At 35.1% G+C, this 17,919-nt stretch overlaps 1 protein-coding gene across 1 annotated transcript in view; it reads left to right on the forward strand.

Annotated features, from left to right (window-relative positions):
* LOC138700262 (2-hydroxyacyl-CoA lyase 1-like) overlaps positions 1 to 8,966 on the forward strand; it is a 37,195-nt gene extending 28,229 nt beyond the window's left edge. The window contains exon 12 of the mRNA XM_069826758.1: positions 1,130 to 8,966. Coding sequence (XP_069682859.1) covers positions 1,130 to 1,225 — 96 coding nt within the window. The 3' untranslated portion in view covers positions 1,226 to 8,966. The remainder of the gene's footprint in view (positions 1 to 1,129) is intronic.
* The last annotated feature ends 8,953 nt before the right edge of the window (positions 8,967 to 17,919 follow it).

Consider the following 17,919-nt stretch of genomic DNA (forward strand, 5'->3'; position numbering starts at 1 on the left):
TATTTTTTTTTAAAACCATGTATGTTATTCCACTAATTTATGTAAAGCACACATGGTCAGAATAGGTATAAGTGTTTCACTGTATTTAAATATTCACCTAGTCTTCAAATATTGTTTTGCCAAAATATCACCTGAAGATGGCTTCCATGAAAGTCGAAAATATTCGTGATTTTTAACAATTGTACCTTTGATGTAACAGAATCTTTTCTGCTATTGATAAATGATATGTGACTGACTGAAACAATAAAATTTTTATTTATTCAATATAATGTTGTTGTTTAGTCAACTGTTCGAAGACAGATCTAAATCTCACAAGTGATACCAGAAGGCACCACTTATGAGGAAACTAGGCTAGGAGGTAATGGGGTAGGGTGGCCAATTCTTTTCTGCATTCATCAGTTACATGTTAAGACAGTAATGTAGGAAAGTCCTTTCCTATTTTTGTAATGGTTTAATACGTCAGTTTTCTGCTAAGTGAATGTCTAGTACATTAGTTTGTTGTTAAGACAGTGGGTTGGTTAGTTTTCTGTTAAGGCAAAGATTAATTTCCTATATCTTTATAGAAATTAATGAAAAGTTGTTGTTGTTTTCTAATGCCAGGCGTTTGACAATAAAGTCATTTGACCTCTTGCACTCCAATATTTTTCAAAGATATTATCATGGTCAGCCAATGACGCACAGATTTTGAGGTGTTCCGAATCCATTGCTTGGTTTGAGTTGCACAGTGGGCAGTTAGGGAACTGATATATTTCAATTCTATGCAGGTGTTTGGTCAAACAGTCATGGCCTGTTGTCAATCTAAATGCAGCTACAGACGATTTTCGTGGTAAATCGGGAATTAACTGTGGATTATGATGCAGAGAGTTCCATTTTTTCCCTTGAGAATGTGTTATCAAATTTTGTTTGTTGAAGTCTAAGTATGTAGATTTAATAAATCTTTTCACAGAGTAATATGTAGATTTAATAACAGGTCTATAAGTAGCAGTGCTGCCCTACTTTGCTAAAGCATCCGCATTCTTGTTTCCCAGGATTACACAATGGGATGGTATCCATTGGAATACAATTCTTTTATTGAGTGATATTAATTGAGAGAGCATTTTAGTAAATGTGTAACATTTTATTCTTTCAGGTTAATGATGGACCCAGTATTATCAATGTGATGATAAGCCCATCAGCTGATCGCAAGCCGCAGAACTTCGCTTGGCTCACGGAATCCAAGTTGTAACAGAATTCAGGGACTTGAAATTCATATTCAATAATTCAGCTTAATTGTGTAGACAGTGAACCCTCTGATGAATGGCCAGTAGTACTCCTTAAGAAAATATATTATTTAGAGAGGTGACCGCTTAAAATACTATGGATTTTTTTTTTTTTTTTTACTTTCTTTCCTTCTACCCTCAAAGTTAAAGTTGTAAATGAAAAGTCCTATAAGACATGCAATATGAATATTATTACTTAAAGTCAAGACAAAAATCAAATCAAAGTTAATTCAAAATTACTTTTCTTTAACTACAGACGTGGACAAATTATTAGACTAAATTAATTATATGTGTAACAAAGCTGTATTTATCGGCAGAAATAATGAACAAAAATGTATTTTGCACAGACATAATGAACAGAAAATTGAGTCTGGAGGTTACTAATATTTTTTGAACATTTCTTTATTCTTTATTAATACGTTAATTTTGTCAGGGATGCTGGAAACGAAAGTTTCACACTTTCTTTGAATATCAGCATCATTTAGCCAGATATCAGACAGTGCTTAAATGAGTCTGTAAGCCTCTTTTTGTTCACTTTCTTCTTCAGTATAGATCACAGATTTTCAATTTCGTTCACGTCCGGTTTTCTTGCAGGCCATGGGAGAACAGACTGTAGAGTATCTTCTGCAGTATATATAGTGAGGATCACATAAAAGCAGTTCCTAAAAGGCTCATTTGGCCGTCTCTTCAGTGTTGCCAATTAATACCAGATATCACCAAAGAGGGAAAAATCACAATGCTATGTATGAAATAATAATAATAATAATATAGTGTTAACAGTAACAATGTCTTGCTTATTCACCACATCTCATCTTTATGTTGCGAGGTGTTTCCTAAATGATTCAATAATTTATTTATGAAATAGTATATTTTCTTCCTGGACTTCTCGCATATTATGTTGGTAATTAGGATTAGTATGATCTAATATTACAATTTATTTTGTCAGGCAACATGAAATTTATTGCTTTGACTAAAGAATTTACGATTCGTGACACCTAACCTAAAAATGTATTTACATACTTGAATTTTCATCAGTTTGCTTTACTGTAAACCGAAATCATTGCTGCCAAAATAAAAGTTAGAAAATAACTGCCAGTTGTAGTATTTGTCAGTATCCGAAATTCGAAACGAAGTTGGTAAAAGAAAATTCAACCTGAGAGCTAGAAAATCACTATAATCCACTAGCATATTTAGTAATAGTGGAAAAATGGTTAGGTTTGACCCTTAGGGTATTAAGTAAGCTGATCTGGACTATAATTAAAACACCAGTAGTACCAACACAGCCAGACAAAATATACTTAACCATTGGAAAAATATACCAGAAGACGTAAACAATCATTTTACAACAATAGAGACTCTGTGAATTATACTGATAGTTTATATGACGAATTATATTGTTTCCTAGAAAAACGTTTTAGTCTAATAATTTGTCCACGTCTGTATCATTTTTGATGCTTATATCAGATTCAAAATTTGTAACTTCAAACTTCACCGAAAATAACTCATTATAAGGAGCCATGACAATTTTAAGACTTTTATTGAAAGGGAAATATAGCCAAGGGACCCGCATCATAAAATTTGGATAGAGCCTATACCTCATAGAACTTCTGTCGAAATTATTGAGAGCTGTTTCTCGTTTCATCAAGTCCCTCTTTTGTTTGCAGGGCATTTAATTGAGTTCACAAAGCTCTCTGGTAGACAATGAAAGATAGAAATTAGAAGATGAGAGGGGGCACAATAAATGAATAATCTGCAGTACATTAGGGTCTCAATACTGGGGAGAACCTGGAAATAAAATACATGAATATCTACTCTTATCATTGGACTAAACAATTTTATTTCATTGACAGAAACTAGGATTTCTAACAGAGATGGATGAAATACATATGGTGGCAGTATATTATCGTTTCTCTTTTGCCTTTACTTCTAGCAAACACAGACGGTTCAGACAGTCTTGTAACTATGTTCAATTTGTGTATAAATCTAATCACCGCCTGCTCGAATGCATCCATGCATCAAATGGCTGCTTATACTGCCTGCTCATTCAATGGTCAAACATGTAGTAATAATAATAATAATAATAATAATAATAATAATAATAATAATAATAATAATAATAATTCTTTATTTATACTGGCAGAGTTAAGGCCATAGGGCCTTCTCTTACAATCTACTAGGTCACAAAATATACAAGCAGTTAAAATTTAACAAAAAGTTAAAGAACAGAATACTAACATATTACAAAAAAATAATAATAATAGCATAATGAAATCGACACTAAACAACATGAAAATAATACCATAATAGAAAAAAGAAAGTAAAATACATTGGAATAGAGCAAAAGTAACTCATTTAGTACAAATGGTTAATATGGAAAACGTAAGGAAGAATATAACAAAATAGAATGTAATAAAATAATAATTAAAAAGAAAAAAAAAAAGAAAATTAAATTAAATTCACAATAAAAGGCTATGATAATAAATTCATCAGCTGATAAAGAGAACAAAAAGGGGAAAGGAAGGAAAAGAAATATATAGCCTATATTTTTACAAAACTATCGCAGAGAAAAGGGCTTATAACTGAAAGGAATCTGAATTGATAAAGTGCAATTTTAATTTATTTTTGAAACTAGACAATGTCCGACAGTCTCTGACATGTTATGGTAGAGAGTTCCAGAGATGAGCTGCAGAGACGGTGAAAGATGAAGAGTAGAAGGATGTTCTGTGTTTAGGAATGGAGAGTGTGATATGGTGTTGTGAGCGAGTATCTATTTCGTGATATGAGGACAAATGTTGAAAACGAGAAGCTAAGTAGCTAGGGTTAGAGTTTTGAAGAACATAAATAGGAAAAAATTGTCGCTAGATGGTAGCTCCTAACGGCCTTTGAAGTCACTTGTGGATATAGGTCTTACGCTTTATGTTTATATTGTGATTAAAATATTACTTTGCTTTGCTTCGTTAATACATTCTACTCTTATTCTTTGCTTTTGAAACAAAAGGAAATACAACTAAATACCATGCATAAACAAAATTTAAAATATGGAAGCCATGAGTTGCTCAATTATAAAAGCCCCTATGTGACAGAATTATTTTCGAAAGAAAGATGGCCACCGGCGTGGCTCAGTCGGTTAAGGCGCTTGCCTGCCCATCTGAAGTTGTGTTCGGGCGCGGGTTCGATTCCCACTTGGGCTGATTACCTGGTTGGGTTTTTTCCGAGGTTTTCCCCAAACGTAAGGTGAATGCCAGGTAATCTATGCCGAATCCTCGGCCTCATCTCGCCAAATACCATCGCGCTATCACCAATCTCATCGACGCTAAATAATCTAGTAGTTGATACAGCGTCGTTAAATAACCAACTAAAAAAAAAAAAAAGATACTGAGAAGAATTTTCGGAGGTGTACAGATGGGCAATACGTGGAGAATCAGATACTGAATCCTTCAATAGAACATCTACTGTAGATTGAGATGGTTGGGACATGTTGGACATATGGAGAACCTTAGGAAGGCTAAGATGGTTACCACACAAAAAAATAGAGGGACAAGGTTGAGAGGAAGACCAGAATCGCGTTGGATGAATTGTGTGGAATGTGATTTGGCGAGGTTTGGAATCTGGAATTGAATGAACCAGGCTGAGGATCGTGAAGGTTGGAGGAGGATCATTAATGAAGTCAAGGCTCTTTTGGGCTGTAGTACTAATTAAGAAGAAGAAGAAGAAGATGTGACAATTAAAAAGAGTTTTCAAACTAAAATTGCAAATTAACTACTAGGAGGCCATCTTATGGAACTTATAAGGTTAATTAATTATTTTTGTTCTTAAAAAAAATTGCAGGAGACCATGACCTATTCATATGCTACCAGTTTTTGATGATTTACAAAAAAGAAATGTATGAACTTTTCAGATAAGAACTTTTGTAACTAGGGAGTTCAATAAAAAAAAAATGGATTAGTGCCTCAGGAACTTACAGCTTCAGTAGTTTTCGAGAAAAGGAGTTTCTCTGAACAAGAAAACCGAAAAACTTTTTCTGTGTGGAACTTCCCTACATTAGCCTACTAACAAGGAAAGTACCCCAGCTCGAACGGCTAAAACCGAGTGTAAATGCGTTTAAAATAAGATCTGTGCTTGTTCTACCACTCTTCAAGGTTATTTATCTGTAAAACTCCGCAGTCGTGTACAATCAATGATTGAAGAATAACGAATCTAATGACTAGAGAAGCACAAATCGCTGAAGAAGCAACACCATGTAACAGAAAGTTATGACAAGCAGATCCACAAAATACATAAATCAGGTATTTGCCTATGTGGCAAGAAGTTACACGACATTTGCTTTAAATAATATATGAGGATAGGGTATTTCAAAAGTCAGTTCAAACATTAAACCACTATAAATATTATGAGATAGGGAAAAAACAAAAACATCACAGTGTTGGGCAAACAACGGGGTTTACAAAACATTGGGAAGATTTCCGCCGTTCTCTTGTTCAACGTACAGCATTCTGTCTGCTACACCATGCACAGCATTTTGCAGATAATGTCCTGGAATATTGGCAATTTCTTGCGAGATGGCATCTTTCAGTTGTAGTAGGGTTGTTGGATGTGTCAGGAAAACTCGTTTATTAAGATAACCCCACAACCAAAAGTCGGCCGGATTGAAATCTGGAGATCGAGGAGGTCACATTGTTGGAAAGTGCCTTGGTTTTAGCCGTTCGAGCTGGGATACTTCCCTTGTAAGTAGAGGTTTCACGAACTTATCCACAAGAATTTCTGACACAAGATTCTGATGATTATTATTCGTAACACACTTCAGTATATCACACTGGCACAAAGTAAGTTAGATACAACAACGCTTTTTTATACTTTAAAGCAGACATACAAGATGAGTGGGTTGGAACTTGGAAATATGCTATTTTAGTGAAAGCATTGTTTAAATGGTCTTAAGAGCAGGTGGTATAAACAGCCTTCAGATGCATTCACAAGCAGGCGGTGAATCTAATACTCATTTCCTACTCAAGAACAACTATGGTCTAACGAGAGAGTCATTTACAGTTTCACTGTATACATAAGTGTTGTATGAAAAATATGGTAAAAGCTGATTTACTAATTTGGTTAAAAAGTGGGCAATTAAGTGAAAAAATTGGGTATGACTAAGATATATATTTGCTCAAATAAAATCTACATTGCATACATTTTATCTTTCCACACTCGCAGAAGTAAAGTGGAAGCAGCAGCGCAGTTGCCAACATGTGGCGTGCGCTGAATGCTAGGTTATGGGTCAAGAACATGCGAGATAAACTATAGGGGAGACTGTTGTACCTTTAAACACTTTTCACATTTTATTTTTTTTGATTTTGGGAAATTATATTTTTTAATTTAAAAAATATTTTAAATAATTATTGAAGATTCCTTTACAACTTCGTGTATATATTTTCCTGTTCTACACATCTATTAAGGATGGAAAAAATAAAATGTAATATGTTCAAAGGTACAACAGGTTCATGTACCTTAGAACATACTCTCTTGTAATATAGGTGGGAATATATTTGTAAGAACTGACAATCATATTTAAAATGTATTTGCAATCATAAATCATAGCAGGCTGCTCTGATTTAGATTTTATTTCCTGGAGAAACAAGAATTGCTTCAACAGCTTTCTTCAAGGCATCCGGATCAATTGGGGGTCTCTTAATTCCAGACTTACTTCGTGGCATGATCTTAAAATAAAAGAAAGACAAAAACCAATAGTATTATGTACCTTGAAACATGTTCCATGGTTGAAGATGTTTTGAGTTCAAAGGTACAAGAGGGTGCACGTTTAAACAAATGTGGCTACCAAAACTGTAGATTCGAATAAATCATGGAAATTAAAATGTGTTATTACTCACCAGATGATACGGAACACTTTGTACTTAATGGATAGTAACAAATACAATCTGGTTTTATATTAGATAACATATATCAATGAACGAAATGTTTACTTTTGATACTAAAAAATATTCTTTCGTTCACAGAATTCACACTTTGCATTAAATCAAACCAAAACTACGACCAGAGCTACTTAGCGTCTTTCTCTACAATCTACTTCAGTTTGAGTCCTCTAGGCAGTAGCAAAAAATAAAAAACAAAAAATGTTCAAAGGTACACAATGCTAAAGGTACAACAGTCTCCCCTAGAACTGACATATTTTTACAATTTGAAATTGTGGAAGTGCCAACAAAAAAATGCTTGCCTTTTCAAAGACGATATTGAAAGTGAAAAGATAAAATGTATGCACTGTATATTTACCTTCTTTCTACTTTTCTTTTATTGTTATGTACTTCGCACTTACATGTAAATACAGTGCATTGTTAGTGTTTGAGACTGTAATTATACATAATAAAAGTTTGAAGTAAGTTTACAAAATACTGTTTATATTGTTGGGTAATAATTAGACATCGGATTTTTAGGCACTAAAAATTGCAGTTTTAGGCGCCTAAAATAATCTCAAAATTTGTAAAATTAGGCTCTATTTTAATGAAAATAGGCATTTTAGGCACATCAAGGTATCATACTTATTTCTTTCACTGAAATTTTTAGTTATACACTAAAATACGCACAAAAAAGTATGTTTAAACATTAAAAAAGAATACTATATTATATTTATAAACAGAGCTGCACAAATTTAATATATTGAAACTAATGAAATAATGATTATTGATATCAAGATTACTCATTTTAAGTTATTGAAATTCAGTTCCATTCTCAGACTTTATTATAATTATCTGCACAGTACACCACCAGAATTTTTTCTAAATTCTCCACAGTTAACCTTTGCCTTTTGTCACTGAGAATCATTTTGAAAGCAGGCGCAAAAATACAAAGTTCCACTTATTGTTGCACTTCCTGGTAGTGTTAACACTAGGAGGGCCATTCTTTTAAATATTTTGTAACGGTTTACCCTACTAATTCGCAGTTTTACGACTTTTCATAAATATTTCAAAAACACTCTTTCTCCAAAAATTGTGATTTTATGACACTCTGAAGGGCAGTACAGCTAATCGGTTTCAGACCGAAAACAGTCATTTTTATAGTATAGTATATCTCTGAATCGGTAGCAGCACATGTTGTGATTGTTGCCTGCTTCAAAACTAAGGTTGGTTCTTTGTCGGCATTTATGCCTCCAAACATGTTAAATTCGGTGAAATCTATTGCGGTCGTGAGATTCAAAACATTTTGTTTCCTTTATCAATGGTTTCATGGCCGGTGTGAAGCAAACTTTCCACTTTTTAAATGCCTTAAATTTCGCAGTGAATGCATGTATAAGTTATAAAAAGTAAGAGTAAAATGCGAAACTTTACAGTGAGTTAGGCATTTTTAGGCGAATATTAACAAATTAGGCTCTAATAACCGTTTTAGGGCATTTTAGGGCACTATAAAACTCTTTGAATACCTTTCAATTTCCATGAAACACAAATATTTATAATTATTTTTACTTTTCTCCTAAAGAAACAAAATAGCCATTTGCCCTAGAATCCGATGTCTGGTAATAATACAAGCTAGTCTATTTTGCACATGCATGCGCATACACACACCTTTCCACAAAGAGATTCTGAATATGTATCATCAGTAGTAACATAATCTTATATAGCAATTCTTTTTTCTTATGTTTTGGATAATGGTGTTTTTATATATATTTTTTAAAAGTGTTACATAAATAAAACTTACAAAAAATGATTTGATATTTATTTGCGATAGACACCTCATATTACTCCTTCCCTCCCTCAATTCACTATTCTAAATACAGTCCGACTAGACAGCAAAGAATCATGGGAAGATAGTGGACTAAACTCTGTAATGCTTCTTCTAGGTTTCAAGTACAGTTAGGTCTATTATTAGTACCTATTGGGTGGTTGTCTTCAGATGGAAATGAGAAAATGAAAAAGGATATGTGAATAAGCATGACGAATGCAGTACCTCGTACCTGTAATTTTTAATGGTATTAAGATATGCGAAAAATTGGAAATTTATCCTTTGAAGAGGTGGAAAAATTCAAATACCTGGGAGCAACAGTAACAAATATAAACGATACTTGAGAGGAAATTAAACGCAGAATAAATATGGGAAATGCCTGTTATTATTCGGTTGAGAAGCTTTTATCATCCAGTCTGCTGTCAAAAAATCTGAAAGTCAGAATTTATAAAACAGTTATACTATTACCGGTTGTTCTGTATGGTTGTGAAACTTGGACTCTCACTTTAAGAGAGGAACATAGGTTAAGGATGTTTGAGAATAAGGTGCTTAGGAAAATATTTGGAGCTAAGAGGGATGCAGTTACAAGAGAATGGAGAAAGTTACACAAAACAGAACTGCACGCATTGTATTCTTCACCTGACATAATTAGGAACATTAAATCCAGACGTTTGAGATGGGCAGGACATGTAGCATGTATGGGCGAATCCAGAAATGCATATAGAGTGTTAGTTGGGAGGCCGGAGGGAAAAAGATGTTTGGGGAGGCCAAGACATAGATGGGAAGATAATATTAAAATGGATTTTAGGATATGATGATAGAGACTGGATTAATCTTGCTCAGGATAGGGACCAATGGCGGGTTTATAAGTGAGGTCGGCAATGAACCTCCGGGTTCCTTAAAAGCCAGTAAGTATTAGTATAGTATTAAGATATGCGATGTCGAAAAAAATTGGATTGCATTTTCCAGCTAGACTTTGTTGGAATACTCAGTAATAGTGATTACAGTATTCGAATATAAAAATACGAACTATTCGATCCTTGTAAGTTCGAATCGTGAACAAGTATTCAAATACTTTGCTCAGATGATAGATGCTGTGATAAGTGAAGAACAGAAGTTCTCGAGAACACTGATTGCTCATCAGTCGTATACATTCGGCTAACCTCGCCTAAAACATGATGTAGTTGCGTGCAAAAAAGACTTGTTACAGATTACTCTCTCTGTCTGACCTCTCTTCTCTTTCTTTCTCTCGCTTAATTTTATTACGGAATGGAGGAATAAACATCTGTATCGGAAGTTGGAGATAGCTACAGTATGTGATTATAATAACAAAAAAATGTAAACTCCTATGTGCTTGCACAATACACTGTTATCACAGCTATCGTTATTGATGTCATGCTGGATGTTGGATAAGAGAACCGAGAAGTGAGAACCTGCCAGTGAGTAATCAAATCGTTATTCGAATGATAAAAATATTCGAGAACTTTTATTCGAATAAATTATTTGATTCTTAATATTATTCGAGAACAGATTATTTGATTCTTAATATTATTCGAGAACAGATTATTTGATTCTTAATATTATTCGAGAACAGATTATTTGATTCTTAAAATTATTCGATTCTTAATATTATTCGAGAACAGATTATTTGATTCTTAATATTATTCGAGAACAGATTATTTGATTCTTAAAATTATTCGATTCTTAATATTATTCGAGAACAGATTATTTGATTCTTAAAATTATTCGATTCTGCCCGTCACTACTCAGTAACAGAAGTACTGATTTAATTAAGCAGAAAACTACTGGGCATGATTTATTGAAATAGACAGTCTATGAGATTTTAATGTAAGTACTATCTTATTTTCAAACCTTGGACAATGGACTCAGATGATAATTTGGCTTTTGTAATTGCCTCTATTGCTTGTTACGAGGCCTTGAAAAGGAAGAAAATATGAATGTGGGTGCGGCAATATCTTAGTAAAAGACAATGCAGAAGACATTCTAAACGAGCTTAAAGTTGAAGATCGATTTGGATTCAGAAACTTTCTGAGAATGTCAGAACACGATTTTAATATAGTGCTGCAAAAATACTTCCTATTATATCAAAAGAAAGACACAATTAAGAACAGCCATTTCATCTCAATTAAAAAAATTATGGCGCGATTGTTTGACTATCATAGGAGCTACGACATGATAAATGTTAAAGGAGCGGGAAATATTGTATAATGATTCTTTCGAAATTTTTACGAATGTTAACATACGTCACCAAATAGGGCCATTACTGACGTCAATGTAGCATTAACGTTTAGCGTACGAAGAGTGTGCGAAAACTCTCTATTGTATTCTCGAGAAAAGTTAAATAATAATTCCAGTTCTATAAAATAGTTGGCCTTCTTTGTTTATCTTTGTATTCTTTTGCAGACACATCTCACAAACAAGGCCTTTTCACAAGGACGCCCGCAGGATCCAATCTCAGTGGTAGCAAGATGGATAGAAAATAGAGGAAACGGATGGACAAGGAGAAGAAAATTGAACATAAAAATAGCCAGTTCTGAAATATGCGCACGCATTCATAATTTGAAGCACTCACTTTTGTTGAATTGTTTACTGATGGTTTGAGAAATCATGTATCGAACTCATAAAGGAAAATTAAAAAAAAAAAACTCGTAAAAAATTAAAATCTCAGTGGTAGCAATTGCTGCCACTGGCTTTCCCCTGCGGGTGCCTTTGTCTTTCCATCAGTGCATTAGGCCTAATAAATTTTATTCTAATGTAATTTCTTCGTCCACATCATTACTTGGAACAACTTACAGCCAACACCAAGGACCTTATAAAAAATAATCAAGATACGCGCCACAAAATCGGAAGTTAGTTGTTGCTATGGAAACTGTACGAACTGTGTCGACGCTGCACGAGCAAGTGAATTTACTTCAACGAGTTTTTCTTCAATTACTAATCTACAGGAATTACCTCCATAAACCGGGGAGAACTTCTTGAATCACCCCTGCATCTCGTTTGATAAACATTTAACAACCAACATGTTAAATATAACATGTTGAATTTAACATGTATATGGACATTTCAAGTCTCAATTGACTTAATATGTTGACTGAGTAGGTTGAAGTTAATCTCTTTCTAACTCGTTGATTGACTTGACATGTTTTCCACTGCTGCTGGAAAACACGCCAACATGTAGAGACAGATTATAACTAAAAACTTTTGCGTCTCATTAAAATAAATGGCAGTCATTCTTGTTATTAAAATGTATTACACATTATAAACTAAGGCGCTACCTTCCTGTTGTTCAATTCATAGGCCTACACAATTCATAGAAAATAATGTAAGAAACTAATACATTTTACATGAACACTGTACTCTACCCTTTTCACAAGTTTATTTTTTTAATTATTATTATTATTATTATTATTATTATTATTATTATTAAGTTCCAGTGAATTATGGTACTATATTATCTTTCGTTTCCCTGAATTCATAATTTTAATCATTTGTAAGTAGGCCTAACTTTTCCCTTTCTTTTTTTTTTTTAATATATTGAACGTTGAAGTGTTATGATTTTTACTAATGGAAACTGCAGTTACAATGCATGATAAGTGCAATAAAATTGTGCGATTTTTCTTGTAATTGTGAAATAAATAGGCCTATCTAACAGGCCTGATTAATCTGTAGTGGATAGTAATAGTAAATGCAGTAATATTTTAGTGTGTGCAGGGGCGTATACTGGTTAAAGGGTTTGGGCTACCGCTGACCCTATTATTACACAAAATATATGTAACAATTACTTTAATTTTAATTACTATGGTAAAACTAATAATACAAAATTATTACATTATGTTATATTATAAACTTTTTCTTTTGTAATTTCCTTGGGCTACCGCCGGTAGCCCGCAAAATACGCCCCTGTGTGTGTGTAAACAGTTTTTAAATTATAAGTTAGAATTAAACTAAATTAGAAAGTTAGTCTGCAATGTATGTGATTAGAAATGGTTTACGCATTTTACGATTTCCCGAAACATAAATATCCAGGATTCTCAGAGATTTTTTCTCTCCCCCCCCCCCCCCCGCTCATAGGCACATGCGCATCTACTCTCCGCGATCCCTATTTCTCTTTCAGTAATATCACAGTGTAGTATATACAGTCACGAAGCTCAATACGTAGTAAATATGCATCCATAGATAGTTGCTAACCATTAGGATCGCTAATATCGCCTCATTACAGACAATGCGAAATAGTACCGGCACAGTCTATTGTTCCTAGCACCCTCACAACTCAAGCTTGTGACTATATACCAGGGCTGGGCAGCAAGAGCGGATTCTACTCTCTCACGGGGAGCCATATGATTTTTCTTCATCCCCTTTCTTCCCCTCCGAACACCGCGCAGCGTTGATTCAGTGACGGATGAATATTAAGCGTCCCCGTTTGGAGTCTGAATGTGCTCCCGATGCCCAACCCTGCTATATACACTAGAATGTGGTAATATCTGCATTTCGCTCCCCTGAGGTGTTTTCTGTCGTCACTCATGACGTCAATTTATTGAAACCACAAAGAAAAATCTTCGGTACACTACACGGTGATAGTTGTACCTTATCACAATGAATAATTACAGTAATTATTATTAATTTATTACTCGTAAGATCGTAATAATATTTGATTTGGCTTGGAGGATGAGGGGAGTAACTTACGTTACACTAACTCGGCACGCACAATATTAAAATCGCAATGCTGCGTAAGTTGTATCCTAAATAGGCTAATGCAAATCGTACATGCCTCAATATTCAGCAGTAATAATTAAGCATTGTCATAGAATATTATTTTCGCCATTACAAATGATTTTACTCTTTTCCTCGAAAGTATTGAATAACGGCAAGACAAGCTAAGAACTAACTTATACTAGTTTAATAATAATAATAATAATAATAATAATAATAATAATAATAATAATAATAATAATAATAATGTCAACGTAGAAGACACCGATAGTTCACTTTCAACAATTGGGCTAAAACGAATTAGAGGGAACGAAATCTGAAGGAAAAACACGGAACTGAAAAGCAATCAACTTAAAAAAGTAAATGAACCAGATGAAGAATGTAGTTTGAGAGCAAAATTTTTAATTGAACAAATCCAGACTTTCGGAAAACAAAATTGTAAATTCCATTAAATGAGAATGAAAATCTGCATAATTTAACAACACATCTCAAATAAGACAGTAATATGCTTGGCACGTTTATAATTTTCGTACTCGATCAGTAATGCAAAATTAATCAAAGAATTTTCACGATACACAGTGCATAGTAACTATTATCATTTAATAGAACTGTAAGGCGACCCTAGCGGCAGAAATTGTAATGACGCTCCGAGACCCACTCTTGATCATGCTATGCGCCAGCTTATATAATCTCGTAAGCAACGGTATAGATGCACCTTTAGAATATCCAATGAGAAGCAACACTCAGTGCTCGTAATATTCACATAGACTAATAAGTTGCCTGGACCAAAAGGGCAGGAGGCGAGTAGTGTCACAAGGTTAGATTGAGTTGAATGGAATGGAATTTACGGGAGGGGAGCACTGCGACCTGTCACGATATAATGCCCTAACCCTCGACCTAGGCGCCTTCCGCCATTTCTTCTTCGTCCTGTCCTGTGAACAGTTTGATCACATTCCCCTCCCCTCACGCATGTGGTACCTACGAGGTTACGTCCATTTTCGGTTTTCCCCTTCAAAATTTTCTAGAGCTCCTTCAGTGGAGCAGCGTAATCCGGAGTGAGACTAGTGGCCAACAGGCTTGGAGCTCACATATTCAGTTTCTTTCAGCCCCGAACCCTTTGCGAGGACGCGTTTTGCGTACCTTTTAAATTTCTCCTCCCATTTCTCTTTTAATTCAATTCAAACCTAGGCGCATTCCCAAACCCACATTGGCTGACTACGCTATGGTTCGCTGCGTACCCAAGTTTCGAACAGACAACCTCCTCTCGTCCCTAGGACAGCCTCTCCATGCGTCGTCAGCCGGCGTGCATTCGTAAGTTACGGAACTTGAACATATGCGGATGCCACTTGAAATGATTTTATATTTCAAGAAATTCTTTGAATAGCACATGACGTTATTGGTTCATGATGTAGTACCTACAAGATATTCCTATTGTCTGATATTTATTATTTTTTCGCTTTACATTAAGATATTGCATACCGGTATGTCGCTCATCACTGAAAACCCACTAATTTTCTATGTACTTTTCTACAAATTCCCTAAAATGCAGATTATCTAATTTATTAATTGGGATGTTGGCACTGAACATCTTTGCAGCCTAACACAAAATCATGCTAAACTTCGGGTTAATATCTTCATAATTTTCAGATTGTGAAATTTCAACTGCCAACTTGCACGTAAGTACAGCTACTGACGTAGAACACAACGAAGTTTTTAAAGATGAAGGTTAAAAGTTACAAAAGACAAATTAGGTTTATATAGTTATACAAGCATTTAAACTGGCTCTCCTGTAAAATTATTAGAATATGACTTAGTATTTGACTTACCGTTACGTCGCACCGATTACTTCGTAAGATCTGTTCCTTTATCTTCAAGTTTACACGGAATCTTCATTAAGCTTCAGTGAACAAAAATCATTTTCATGCACATCAGCAGATTCCAACGAACGAATACTACCAAGGAAAACCGCCGGTACGCACTACATAGTAATGTTGGTGGTGAACTTCACTACAAATTAAAATTATGGTCTTCATTCCAGCTCAATAAAGTAAACACTTCAAGCAATTTAAAACTATTCCTTTCCTCGAAATAAATTTAATGCACAAACCATATGAGGTACAGTATTATAACGAGAGATACTGTACTTCAATCAACAGGAAAGAACCCATATTCTGCTACAGACTAGGAAGTGTAGAGAGAGATGGCGCTGATGTCAGTTCACTTAGGTACGTACAAATTCACAGACTGTTTCAAAATTCATTATACTCAAAATAATAACAAAGGAAGTTCGTATAAAATGTCTACAATTTGACTGCCATTGATCGCAGCGTCGTTTGATATTATGTTTCCACCATCTGTACTGATATTGCGGTGGCAGAGAAGTGTAGGAGTACTGGCAGATACAGTTGCACAAAAGAAACAACTCGACTTCCATCTTAGCAGCAGCTTAACTATGGATCTTAACGAGTTGTCTAGTCTATATATTTATTTGTTGTAGTTGGTATAGCTCTGGCCTTCTATGCTCGAAGTTGCCGGTTCGATCCCGGCCCAGGTTGATGACATTTAAACGTGTACGTACCCTTAAACGGTTTATCGCGTAGGTACCTATAATAAAAGCCAGATAATGAAGTTATTATAATTTACTACTTAACGTTGTAGAGCAAATAATTAACTTTCTTAATATATCTTTCCTGACACTGGTTTGGTCATAGCCACACGCTACACACCAATACCATCTTTTGTTATCCCTTCCTACACAGAGTTTTCGGTAAAATCCAAGTTTCAGTCGCTGTTTTTTCAGATCAATAGGAGATCCATGACGCGATATAAGACGTCACGCACATGATAATAATTAAAAATACGAATGTAATCGGGGGCTACTGCCTCCGACGCCCCCAAAACTCTCGGTTTTCTTTCTCCCACCCTACACCACCCCACTATACTGCACTCTCTCACATATTTTCCTCCACTTCTTTTTTTCCCCCTCTACCTATTTTATTCTACTAACTACTTCATATTAAATAGGAATATATGACTTACCTTTCAATACCTTAAATATCACAGGATTTGAACCTAGAACCTTTCGTTTAATAAACTACTGCCATACCCATTACGCTAAGAATTCGTTGATGCACAAACCCTTAAAATGTATGCTTACGCACAATTAACATTAAATACTTCGAAAAGTATTAAATATATGACTTTATTATTATGTAATAGAACTTAATTGTTACTTTGGTATTAACCTTATTACATTTTACATAATCATTTGCCTCAAATTTGAAGTCCACGAAACAAGTTTAATAAATACAGAGTGTATACATACGATTCATCGGGTTTTGACATCGTATATCTTCAAATGTATAATGTCCATCCATTTGTACTCATAGCCAATAGAAAGAGCATATCCTTAAATTTGGTATCTCTCATTTTAGATTTCATTCTGACTCTTCAGTGACTCACTAGTGGCGATTGGTAAAATGGTGACTGATCAACAGAAAGCATTTTGTGCTTTGAAATATCAGAGTACTCAATCCACCGTCACTGTGCAACGTGCATTCCGGAAACAGTACAGAGGGGACCCACCAACCCACCAAAGCATTCTGCGGTGGTATCGACAGTTGAAAGACAAAAGGTGCTTGTGTAAAGGAAAAGCTCAGAACGACCAGGTGGAGAGAATCCGAGAGGCATTCGCTCGTAGCCCACAAAAATCAACACGTCGAGCAAGTCGCGAACTGGACATTCCTCACGCAACTGTGAATACCGTGACGGGTGCGACGTACCTACAAATGTTGCAAGACTGGTTGTTTCCTCAACTGACAAATGACAACCCAAACTTCATCTTCCAGCAAGACGGAGCTCCGCCTCATTGGCATAGAGAAGTGCGTCGATACCTGAACGAGGAACTTCTAAACCGGTGGATTGGGCGATGTGCTCAGGATGATTTGGCACTCCTCAGGTGGCCCCCACGGTCTCCTGACCTCACAGTTTGTGATTTTTTTCTTTGGGAGTACGTGAAAGAGAACGTTTACATGCCACCTATGCCAACAACATTGGCGGAACTCCGGGGTCGCATCACTGCTGCGCTGAGGAACATCGGCAATGACATGCTCCAACGTGTATGGGTCAAACTGGACTACCGCATATATGTGTGTCAGGTAACACGAGGAGGGCACATATGTACAGAACTTGAAAATGTGCTCTTTCG

The sequence above is a fragment of the Periplaneta americana genome, chromosome 5 (genome assembly GCF_040183065.1).
Source record: "Periplaneta americana isolate PAMFEO1 chromosome 5, P.americana_PAMFEO1_priV1, whole genome shotgun sequence".
Taxonomy (NCBI): domain Eukaryota; kingdom Metazoa; phylum Arthropoda; class Insecta; order Blattodea; family Blattidae; genus Periplaneta; species Periplaneta americana.